An 11,691-nucleotide genomic window follows, 5' to 3' on the forward strand; every position below is an offset into this window, starting at 1 on the left:
CCTACGTCATGTTGCCTGTATACAAATTAATTATGATGTTGACAATGTCCCACCCTTTCCACTTCCCAAGAACACTGTGGTGCTTTCCTTCAAATTTTAAAAGAAGGTACAATAAGGAAATGCTGGTCACGTTATACCATTTCAGAATTCTGTACAGCTAACCTGATTACAATGCAGGAGAAGGACATTTCATATCTTAGTTTTTTTTTTAACAAAAACGTTTCTGCCATTTTGCGTAACATAGTTATCACTTCCAGTAAACATCTCGTTTCACCTCCAACTCTTCCGACTGCCTCGAAACACAATGGGCAGGAGTTCAGGAAATGCTATGTGCTAACGTGAGCTCCAGAATAAGACATCCTTCCTATGACATTCCTCAGCGTCTCTATAGATTACGCTCGTCTCAAAAGAGCGGGAATAAGGCAAAGCACACCATTGTTCGGGTGGCAAGGGTCCTTCATGGTGAAACTTTAAATATACATTCTTTTTTTTTTGGGGAGGGGGCACAGGGTTTGCAAGTGGTTCAGCTGCAGTCAAGTAAACCAGAAGTCAAAATACCAAGATTTAAGGGGCTGCTTAAAGGACCATGATTGCTATTGTGCTGTTTTTTTGCCCTTTCTAGCTTCAAAATATTTTACGTTTTAATGCAGCTGAACTGTAACCGACTGTGAAGAAAAAAATATGTAACCAAGCATAAAATATACAATGGGTTTTTTTTTTTTTTCTACCCCCCAAAACAATTATTTTGTAATCAGCTGAAGTAATGTCAATGACACTCATATCAAACCAGCGTTTTTTTTTTGGGCTATCAGCAGGTCACCATCACAAATTGGCACTGAAGCCAAATAAATGTGACTGTGTCAGCTTTTTCTCTGGGTTACTCTGAGTAGCATATCAGTGGCTATTAAGGGAAGCTGTCTTAGCCTGGTCAGGAGGTGTGTCCTCAGTAATCTCATTATGAAAATAGGGCAGGTGAACCTCATCGCCCTGAGCCGGTCACCAAATGCTCCCTCACCCACACTCCCTGGAGTGAACTCCACTGACTCCAAAACTGCCTCAGAATGGCATGAGCAGCAAAGGCCGACAGTGGGAGAAAAGGGTTTCCTTTCACACCCCTCTGCAGTTTGGCCCAGCATAGTGGGCTAAAAGTGGGCCAAAAAGACAGCATTTTGGATGTTCTCTTCATCTGCTGGCAATGGAGAAAGGCCATGAGCGCATACAAACCCGCAAAAGTGCAGCGAATCACCTGTCATTTCAAATCACTGTCAAATAATTGTCAGAAGAGCTGTGTTTAACAAAACATCTCATTGTTATTCATACACAGTACATCGATTTTGCACTTTAAGACAAAAGTCACAGACCATTTTGCGCTCTCAAATAAAAGTCACTAGCTTCCTTGACTTGGTTGGTGTTGCTGGTTGGGGCTGGGTCATGAAGGCATTCAGTACCTATAAACTTTAACGGGGGGCGGGGGTAGGAATCGGGAATTTTGGCCTAACCACAGCTCCTCATGCACAGGATGCAGGATACAGCATAAAAATAACAGATTTCACAAAGGACAGGCATTTACATGTTTCTATTACAAGACACCATATGAATGCTTTTGAAAAACGTTCTGAATTTTTATGGCCCAGAAATACTTGGTCTGGGGTCTCTGCAGCTTCTACCAACCCCTCAAATTGCAATTGTGGGGAGTGGTAACAAGCGGATGGAGGCCAATGATGATTTGGTGGACTGACCAGACGGAAGAGCTTGAAGAAGTCCACGTTGGCGTACAGCTGGTCCTCGATCTTCTGCAGCTTCTGCTGGGTGAGGGCGCACATAGCGTTGTGAACGTTGTACTGGCCCCTCCAGCTGGGGAAGAGGATGAAGCGTGCCAGCAGGGTCTGACTGCAGGCGATGTCCTTCAGCGTCAGGTCCGGCACTCCGTATGCAAACTGAGGAGACAAAGCAGCTGTCAGCCTTCCTCGCTCCACCCCACAGATCATTCACCACCTCATAAAGATGCCCCGGGGCTACCAGTTTGGACACTCTATGTTCACGTGATCTCTTCATCTGTATTTACCTATAACTATAAATGCATGTCTCATACAAGGGTAAAAATAGTAGCATGTGCTAACTCATAGATGAAACTAGTAGACTATAAGCCTTGACTGACAGTTAAAAAACCAACAAACAAACAATAAAAAAACCCAGAAACTGACATTACAATCACCATGTAACATACGGTACAACAGGACTTCTGTTTGAGTTGTATTATATTCAGCATTCACAGAACTCCCAAAGCTATTTAAGGAAAAAGGGTGTAATGCTTGTATAAATTCCTTAGTTAAAGTAAAGGACAAAGCACTGTGCTGACAGATTTACCAGAGGATTTGATATTTTCAGAGAACAGTCCCTGAAAGAAAAACCCTGACAAAAGGGTCATGAACCATTTTCCCAAACCTATTCATGGGACTTTCTTCTGGGTTGTGCGTTTATGCACGTCGCGTTTGATGGCTGCACCTGATGCCCGAAGCTTCCTGATCAGTGACAGAACTACATCCTGGTTTCTTGACCTGCCTTTGATGGAACCAGCAGATGATGGGGCAGGAAGCTTTCTCCAAGCAATCAGCTGCTAATAGCATTACATCAGGCTACATAAGTTGTCTAGCAGATGCCTTTAGCTGGAGAAACTTACACCGCTTCCATATATTTCAGCATTACCCATTAATACACATGGATGTTCTTTAATTGTACCTATTGGGCTAAGTACCTTGCTCAAGGTTACTACAGTAAGTGTCCCAATAGAGATTTGTGCAAGTTACCAGCCCAGTACTGTGCACACTATACAACAACAACCAAACAGAATGTCTGAAATGCATTTGTTCCACTTTGGGTAGTAGCATACTCCAGGTGGACACATCCGGCGGCCTGCAGTCTATAAAATGGCTGTAATTCTTAGTCAAACCTTAGCCTCCTCCCTCTCTGGACCCCCAGAAAGTCTATCCACAGCCCCCATGAGGACTTAAGCTAGCGAGTCTGAGATGTGACTCACATCCAAACGAAACCCAAGAGTAAAAAAAAAAAAAAAAAAAGACATAAATAATGAAAGTGTACAAATACAAAAGCAATGAGCCAGGAAATCCCAGGAAAAGGTTGCTACCACTCCCACATTCCAAGGCCTCCTACCCCGAGCTGCCTTCTTAGTATGATGGCAGGGAGGACGCAGTGGGAGTGGTGTATTTTCACTTGAGTTGCACAGTCACTGTTAGTATTCCAAACCTGTCCCGCACATCCGCATCCCCCCCCACCCCCCGCCAGGCCTCCCAGACCCAGACTCTCAGGGGCCAGCCACCGTCTGTTATCCTGACAGCAAACAGACAGAGGTACACCGATAGTGGTGAATCACAGGAAGGTCCTGGCTGATTGACCGATGAGGAATTATCCAGCCAGCACATTCCTCAGAAGGCCACAGTGAAGCCTGGGCGAAGGCCAAAGTAGGCACATGAAAATGTTTGCCGTTTTACATGTGAAAAGCATGTGGTTTTAGAAGCCATTTTCTATTGGTGATCTCATCCCAGCATTTCCTTTTTTCGGAGTTGGGGGGGGGGGGATCTCTTTGTTTTCACAGCTTTCAGATCCTGCATGCTTTTGTTTCCCACGCATTGCGTGGCTTTCCCAAAAAGACGAAAATGCGACTGCAGATCAAAGCGATTCACCGTAGTGCGATTAATATCCAGACCTTTCTTTCTATAGAAATAGACTGCACTAAGCTACTCCTCACAAACTAAACCATTATTTAAATCATGTCATAAGGTTTACCCACAACTGATAAAAATAGTTTGAAGTGGCAAATAACTACCCCTTACCTAAATATATATTTTTACAACTTAATCACATCTGATCTGGGTGGCTTGGCCTACCTGTTCAGGCCGCACCCTGGCGTTCATGAGCTGGTAAACGACAGAGTGTGGCAGCCGTGCGTCTCTCAGCAGGAATGACGTGAGAGTCTCGTCATCCTTCAGAATATCTTCAATTTTCAGCCCCCGTCCTGGACAGGAGGAAAGTAAGGGGCTGCTGAACGAGGGACAGTAGCAGCTCACAGGGAAATGTCAGCAGGAAGGAAACGACTGATTGAGTGTTTGTTAGGACTTCAGGAAAGCACAGGGATAGCAATGTTTGGGGACTCTGAGAACATTTGCCTGCCTGTGAGAAAAATCACAAAACAAATTCACAAAAACTGAATAAAAAGTCAGAGCACCATGAGGCTGTGTTAAAAGCTATGGAAATGAACAATATATCAGTGACATATAGATTTTAAGAAGCAGTCAGGCTAAGGCAGTGGGACACAGTGGCTGCAGTTATTTGCGCGAACCACACCCATTGTCTCGGGACCTTGGGGAAGACGTTCGTATTGTCCTCACTTTGAGTTTAAATACACCAGTAATAAGGCCAGACAACCCATTGGAGAAAGACTGCAGCTGAAACTTTCTGCAACTGAAAATAGGCACCCCCAGGGGCACTTTTCATTCTGGAGGAATAACTCACTGATGAGCAGAACATGGCGACCACATAAAATGCAACATATTTCCATTTATGGTAAAAATGAGGAAATATGAAATAGTTTTTTGTAAAAAAAAAAAAAAACACATGGGACATATGCTACAATTAGTACATTATAGTGTCAAAATTTAACATTCTGCGCTGATATTGATTCATTTGCTTAATGGGGACTTCCCACCTGAGATCTGAGAGGGGTTGTTGCGGAGGGTATCCATGAAGTTGCTCATCACACTCAGTTCCCGCCACACTCTACCCAGCTGCTGGAACTCCGGATCGTTAAAGAGAAGCTCCTGGGAGTCCAGATAGAACCTTGCCAGTCTGGGGACAGTGACACAGAGAGGTGAGTGGATGCAAATAGACACAATGTGTGCATGAGCATTTGTACACACTCATACATTATGTGCAAGCACACACACAGATACATATATACAATCAGACACGCATGCATACACATGCAAACGCATCCCTTCTCCCTTTATGTTGGGTTGTTGCACATTGAAATTACTTGCATTACTGACAATGCACTTTATAGGTGGAATTTATCATAAAAATACAGTAATTTTCTAACATTCTCCAATAATATCAGCATGTAGGTAACACTGGACAGTACACTACATTGTATGACATCACTGCAATAATCTCCCACCTTACTTGGGCAGCATATAGTTGGAAGGTTTGATATTAGTGATAACTAAGAACGTCAGCATGTGAATAGCACATGGGACAGATGCAGGACAAATGCTTTGGGAACCAGGGAGTGGTTGGCCAGCTTACATGGAGTTGTTGTAGTTGGAGACTACCCCGGGGGACTCTCCGCGGGTGGGGGACCGAAAACAGGGGTTGTTGGCATTGCAAAATATGCCCTGGATCCACGGCAGTATCCCCGTGGAGGGCATGGCTTTGTTGGGAAAGTGACCTGTGTAAACAGCCAGTGTACAGAGTACCATTACCCAGGGGGCATAGCAACAGCTTTTGATTTGGGAACAGAAAAAAATAGAATTTTATGTGCAATCTGAAGGTTATTGGTTCAGATTCTGGGAGGTTGCAAAGTGCTGGACTTCTACTTCTGCAGAGAAATACACAACTATACAAACATATCCATTGTTTCAGAGTAATATCCAGGTGTATATAGATATATGCCATTGAATCCACATAAAAAGGTAATGTACAGTATGTAATAAAATTAAAAAGAACCTTAATTTAAAAAGGTCTTAGCAGTTCAGGAGTTTCATCCTTTGAATGACATTTAAATACATAGCAAGAGAAATCACTGCGCTCACCCGTTTTAATTTGTTTGGTGCGTTGAAACCAGTGAAATATCGTCAATTGAAAAGAAATTGGTTCGCACTCAAAAAATGGCTACAAAGCTGCACACTGAAGAAGGCAACATGCCGAAAGGTTTGTGCATGATTCTGCATTAAAGAAAACAAAAACAAAAAGAATAATGACTTTTTTTTTAAAGCTTTGTAGCCATATTTTAAGTGCGAACCAATTCTTTTTCAATTAATGACATTTAAGTAAACGTATGCAAAAAATGTATAGCGATAAACACATAGAAAGCTTACATTCATGTTGGCGGTAGAGAGGGTTAGCCTTCCTTAACCACACCAGTCCAATGAACAGCACTATCGGCCACAGAATTTCAACAATGAATCGAATCTATGGAGGAACAAAAATAAATCAGTGCAACCCATACAGGCTTGATACACTTGGAAAGAATGTTATAATATTTTAAATTCTCTATTAAATAAAAAATAAAAAAGTTTTTTTTTTTCCTTTGTTTTGTCCTATTTGGAACTGGCAAATTGCAAAACACACGTTGGCAGCCAAAGCTACTTTTCACACTGCAGCCCACCAGCTGAGCCGTGCAGCCATTGTATCAGAGGAGTACACGTGCCATTGGTGCGGACAACACCCTCATGCCCTGGGTGATGCTACAGCTAATTATGATCTGCCCTCTGGGACTGCCAGTCAAAGCTGGCATGGGCACAGACAGGATTTGATACCAGACTGAGAAATGTGTCACTGAACTGAAAAAAAACTGTTTTTACAGAACGAGCCAAATGACAGTCACTGGTTATGCTTATTATATGTTATAAAATAAGAATAAATTATTTTGAGTTATATCATCATGCTTGTGCTCAAAGGACCTTGGTTCTTTTACACATAATACCCAGGTGTAGTTTCTGGTTGAATATCACAGGTACCCTTAATTGCATCAGCCATTGAATTGGCCACTTGGGTTATTACGTAAACTAATTAAACCACCTTAACTTCCACATGCAGGACATACCCACTTTCCAGAAAGCTTCATTTCAATCTACAATTAGATACGTTTCTGTTAAATGATTACTGCAGAGTCACCATAAATAATATTTTTCAGACAACTACCCAAGCTTCACTTAAAGCTTAAGAGCTCTAATTAATCATTGAGAGTGTCTCTGGCACTGCGTTTAATACTACAATTACATTGGTTATTTCAAGTGACGTAAATCAAAAATGGGTGTGGACAGCAGGTCAAAAAAATCTAATATTAAAAAAAACCAGATTCCAACTGCAGTGTAAATGTAGCCTAAGACATCCTTTAAAAAAAAGAATAGGGTCCAAATAAACTGCCATTGTGTCGTGACATGTCAGGAATAGGAGCAACAAAAAATGAATGTGAAATGCTGCTGCATGTTAACCCTTAAAGTTTTTGGTCTTTGACCCATCATCATTTTTTATCCCTTAATGAGAGAACCATTATCCCCCTGCTCAGTAAGCTGGAGTCAAATTTACATAAGACATAAACAGAAATATTCTCAACCCTCAAAATTACACTGACAAGAGCATGCAATTAAGCATTTAATGAACAGAAGAACAGCTGCCCCTATTTCTTTTCAAAACTAAATGTCTCCGTGAGTGTTGGAGTCTGTGCCCAGCCCAACTTCAAAAGGACTCTACCGAAATGCTTCTGAAATGTAACGATGGCTAAATGGGTGACTGAACTTTCACAATAGAGGTAACTGTGGGTCCTAAGTGCTTAGCTTCTTCCTGTCCACACTTGTTTGGCCTCATCCAAGAGCCATTGTGTGTAAACATCTCCGTGTGTACTTTTATGTCTTCATTGAGGCAGCTGCTTTAAAGTTACGGCCCCTCCTGACCTCTGACCCTTCAAAACAATGCCCTGTAAACGCTTGCCTTTTTAATGGGTTGGTTACCCTTTATTTGCAAGCTGATATTCCTCAGTGGGCCCGAAGGCCTAATTAAAGGTGACGTTACTTCTGTCTGCTCTGGAGGTGAGGCAACAGGTTCTACCTTTTGTCTCTTGCGAAGAGTCCAGTTTTTCCACAGCAGTAGACGGACCTGACTGCCAGTGTTCATGACTCTTCTGAAACCCCAAGAAGGGGTCACCAGCAGGTCACAAACCTGGAACAGGACAAAATGATAACATCTCCCAGCTCAGACCGACAGGTAAAGAAAAAAGCCTTATGTAAATGTTTCTCCCAGGGAGAAAGTGTTTGGTTGGACAAAGCATCAGCAGTCAGTTCGCCTTCCAATCCAAGACAGGCTGCAGCCCATCCACATTGCACATGACCTTTATTGTGTGGCATAAGTGCATACTTGCTGATGAAGGGAAAGGGTTTTCAGAATGGCTCATCAGAAAACTGCTACAGTGGAATTATTCTGAGGCCTTTCATGACACAACAAGAGCAACTACACAAAACCATGGAAACTGTAGAAGTGATCACCTTTTTTCATTGTGCGAAATATAGCGATATTATATTCCAAAATATAGTGATATAAGTTAAAAGGTTGCTTGATTCTTTTTTAAATATCAAGATAATTTTAGACATTCTTGTTTATTTTGTTCATTTGTTTTGACATTTCTATGGATTTATTGGTGAAAAGCAAGGGGAAAAATCAATTTTCTAACCACAATTGGAAAGTGGGCTTCCACAGGATAATGAATGTTTTAATGAATTAAATAATCCCTATGATGAATTTAGTTCACAATAAGAAGTCCATCTGCTTTCTGTGCTATTTGTTTGATAAAAGTCTGTTGAATTAAATGAAAGTACAATAAAAGGGCATCCCATCTACTTTATATTACCTACTGATAGGTAAGCAGATTGTTAACAGGCAATTAGCAAATTCCATAGTCACTGCTGTAAGGTGTGGAAATGATGGAATGTAAGCTGCACTAAATAGGGTTTTAGGCCACCATGTGTGTCACACTTAGTTAATATACATTGAAAACACTTTCCCAGATATCATTCAGAATATCCAGAATCCAGAATATTGTGGGCTAAAGACCATGAATTAATACTGACTGACATCTGTCTTGCTTTTTGTGGGTAAGATCCAATACCATTATGGAAGCACCAGAGCCATTCACTCTGGTGTTTCCATTGTAAATAAAAATTATATATTTGATTTTCATTATCCTAGACCAGTGGTGTCAAACTCGTTGCCATGGAGGGCCGTGTGTATGCAGGTTTTCATTCCAACCAATTAATGCTGCCTTAATTGAGTCCAATTACTCATTCAGCCATATGCGTTTAACTGCATTGAAGCACAGAATATAAGAAAATTTTTATTTAGACAATGCGGGTCACCATAGACGTCGGGTCACCATTGTGCACAAACCTGCATCCCTAATTCAGCAAATAATTTAACTAATTATATAATCAAGATCTGAGGCTGGAATGAAAACCTGCATACACACGGCCCTCCATGGCAACGAGTTTGACACCACTGTCCTAGACAAAACCAGGTCACTCTGCACTTGTTATGTTCATATTTCAAAGAGGAAAACAGGAATTAACAAGAGATATCAGCTAAATGCCAACTGAAACTGCGATATTAGATAAATGTAATTATTGGATATCAAAATAGAATCCTGAGACATCAGAGCAGGAGGAGAAGTGGAAGGCACGTAAAGGCCAGTAAATGCGGCCTAGTTGGCTTGGCATTCACTGTTATGCCATTTTTATCAGTGGGCCAGCAGTTATGCCCCAACATAGGCAACCAGCAACTGAAAACATCCAAATTGGCCCTTAAGTATGGTTTGTTATCTAAATACATAGAAAACAGCATGTGACTAATCAGCAGGCAATTCTAACGTAACAATAACTGGATATTCCAATGTAAAAATCTCTGGACACCATAGGTTTATAACTGATTGTCACATGTTAGGTCATATTAGATGCAGACAATTAGACCCTGCCATATCTTAGCCACCACTGACTCTAGAGGCAAAAGAGCTGTTGCTTTTGGAAGTTGTCTGAGACAACTGAGAATGCCAACACTGGCTGATGACTGTTAATACTGTTGGGAAAACATACAGTTATATGCAAATTCTGGAGCAACTCTGCTGTTAGATTATTAATAGTTGGTTTATTACAGTACCATCAACTTTGTGCCAGAATTAGGCTCTAATAGTGACCACCAGCCGCAGTATCCAGCTATAAGCCTATCCAACATTTGCACTCCCAGATTACGTTCACAAGAAGGCTCCTTGTTCGAACTGGAATACCCTCAATGCATGATGCCAGCATGTTTTGGTGCCAATTGTGAGGAATACGGTATACAGAGCAAAAATGGCACTTGAAATTACACTAAACCATTCTCTCTGATCTCATTTAATTTAAATTTTCGATTTACAACAGGAGAACTCACTTAATTTTGTGTTAAACCAGTTTACATGTGTTTGTGATTACATAAATTAAGTTGACATACTGGTGATGTTGCACAAAGACAAATAAGGAACGAACTATGATTTAGGCAATATCGTGATACAATATTAGAGCTACACTTTGAGAAGTGTAGCACGGAAGACCATTTATATTCTAGCCCAAACTCAGCAACTGGTGTTCAGTTTCCTTATACACACAGGGAAAGCAAAACAGCCTAATTGTGAAAAAAGTATACTTGCTTACCTCAGAAGTGAAGCGGGAGCGTTTAACCGCATCTAGGAGAAAAAAATGACAAATAAAAACGTTTAGCAGGGAGCTACATGTCGTTACTAATGCAGACGCTTCTTTCAATTCCAGGTTGTGCTCCTAATCAGATTTCCTTAAGCTTCTCTCTTCTCTGACAGGCTCAGGAAAGCACATTCATCCATTTTGTGGAAGAGCTGCAACCCTGCTAGTAACAAATAATTCTGTCTTTTGGAAGATAAGGACGGAAATGTATTCGCGAATAATGTTACTAAGTATTAAACACATACAATTCTGTTGGCTTGTTATTGTTAATAAACTGCTGGAGCTGAATCATCTCTGAGCTGCTCAGGCCTGGAATACACACGACATAATTAATTAAGACTGGAAGCAGTGACATGTCTGTCATGGTTGCATATAATCGTGCAAAGCTCCTGTGATATGAATGCAAACTGACAACAGTTTCCTAATACATTTAACAGAATGGTAACGCTACACTTACGCATTATTTATTAGACTCCGTGTGTACATAGACACTACCTTCGTTACTCTCAAAGAAAACTCCAGACACTATGCTGGAATTCTCACATTTTAGCACGGTATATGCCCATTTATTATAAGTGGCTGTTCTCTATCCATATTCTTGTCTCTTCTGCGCGGCACATATACCATATCTTGCCAGGACAGCCTTGTGACTGTGTATGAAAAGTGTTATAATTTCTATATAGTGAAACCAAAATGTATGACAATGCCCTTTAACAAAAGACGAGAATCTACTCTTTAACAACATGCGAATCTAAAGGTGTATCAACTGGAGGGCCGCACACGGTCTGCAGTTTTTGGCTGCACCGCAACAACGGAGCCAGGCCTAAAAACACGAATGTCTGTGACCGAGTGCCTGAGTGAGTGATGAAGTTATACCATTGGTCGGCCGGTCCAGCCATATACTAGGGTTTTGACCAGGTCTTGTCTGTGGTTTTCTTTTAATCAGTGGCCAACATAAAGCCTTGGGAAAAAATGTGTGTGGCCTCAATATTCAATGAACAGCTTAATCAGCTTTTTGGAAAGCTGTGGACATATTAGTCACAATTTGAAGACCCAAAATATTTATTCACAACAAACTGGGACTAGGATATCTTCCTTTGCATGTTTTCAAATAGATAGTTTTATTTTTTGTCATTATTCAGACAATTATACATAAATAAATGTGTGTACATTATTAAAT

The 11,691-nt window shown here is 41.1% G+C and overlaps 1 protein-coding gene across 3 annotated transcripts in view; it reads right to left on the reverse strand.

Moving 5' to 3' along the window:
- Positions 1 to 10,774, reverse strand: part of LOC135256673 (retinal-specific phospholipid-transporting ATPase ABCA4-like) — a 43,499-nt gene extending 32,725 nt beyond the window's left edge. For 2 of the 3 annotated variants that reach the window (XM_064338672.1, XM_064338673.1), the window contains exons 1-7: positions 10,467 to 10,732; positions 7,843 to 7,953; positions 6,111 to 6,204; positions 5,320 to 5,461; positions 4,724 to 4,863; positions 3,906 to 4,033; positions 1,740 to 1,937 (exon numbers count right to left, since the gene is read on the reverse strand). In XM_064338672.1, the coding sequence (XP_064194742.1) occupies positions 1,740 to 1,937; positions 3,906 to 4,033; positions 4,724 to 4,863; positions 5,320 to 5,461; positions 6,111 to 6,204; positions 7,843 to 7,908 (768 nt within the window). In that variant the 5' untranslated portion in view covers positions 7,909 to 7,953; positions 10,467 to 10,732. Of the gene's footprint in view, positions 1 to 1,739; positions 1,938 to 3,905; positions 4,034 to 4,723; positions 4,864 to 5,319; positions 5,462 to 6,110; positions 6,205 to 7,842; positions 7,954 to 10,466; positions 10,733 to 10,756 lie in introns of those variants that run through there. The other variant, XM_064338671.1, reaches the window with a different exon arrangement.
- Between the last annotated feature and the right edge of the window lie 917 nt (positions 10,775 to 11,691).

The sequence above is a fragment of the Anguilla rostrata genome, chromosome 6 (assembly GCF_018555375.3).
Source record: "Anguilla rostrata isolate EN2019 chromosome 6, ASM1855537v3, whole genome shotgun sequence".
NCBI lineage: Eukaryota > Metazoa > Chordata > Actinopteri > Anguilliformes > Anguillidae > Anguilla > Anguilla rostrata.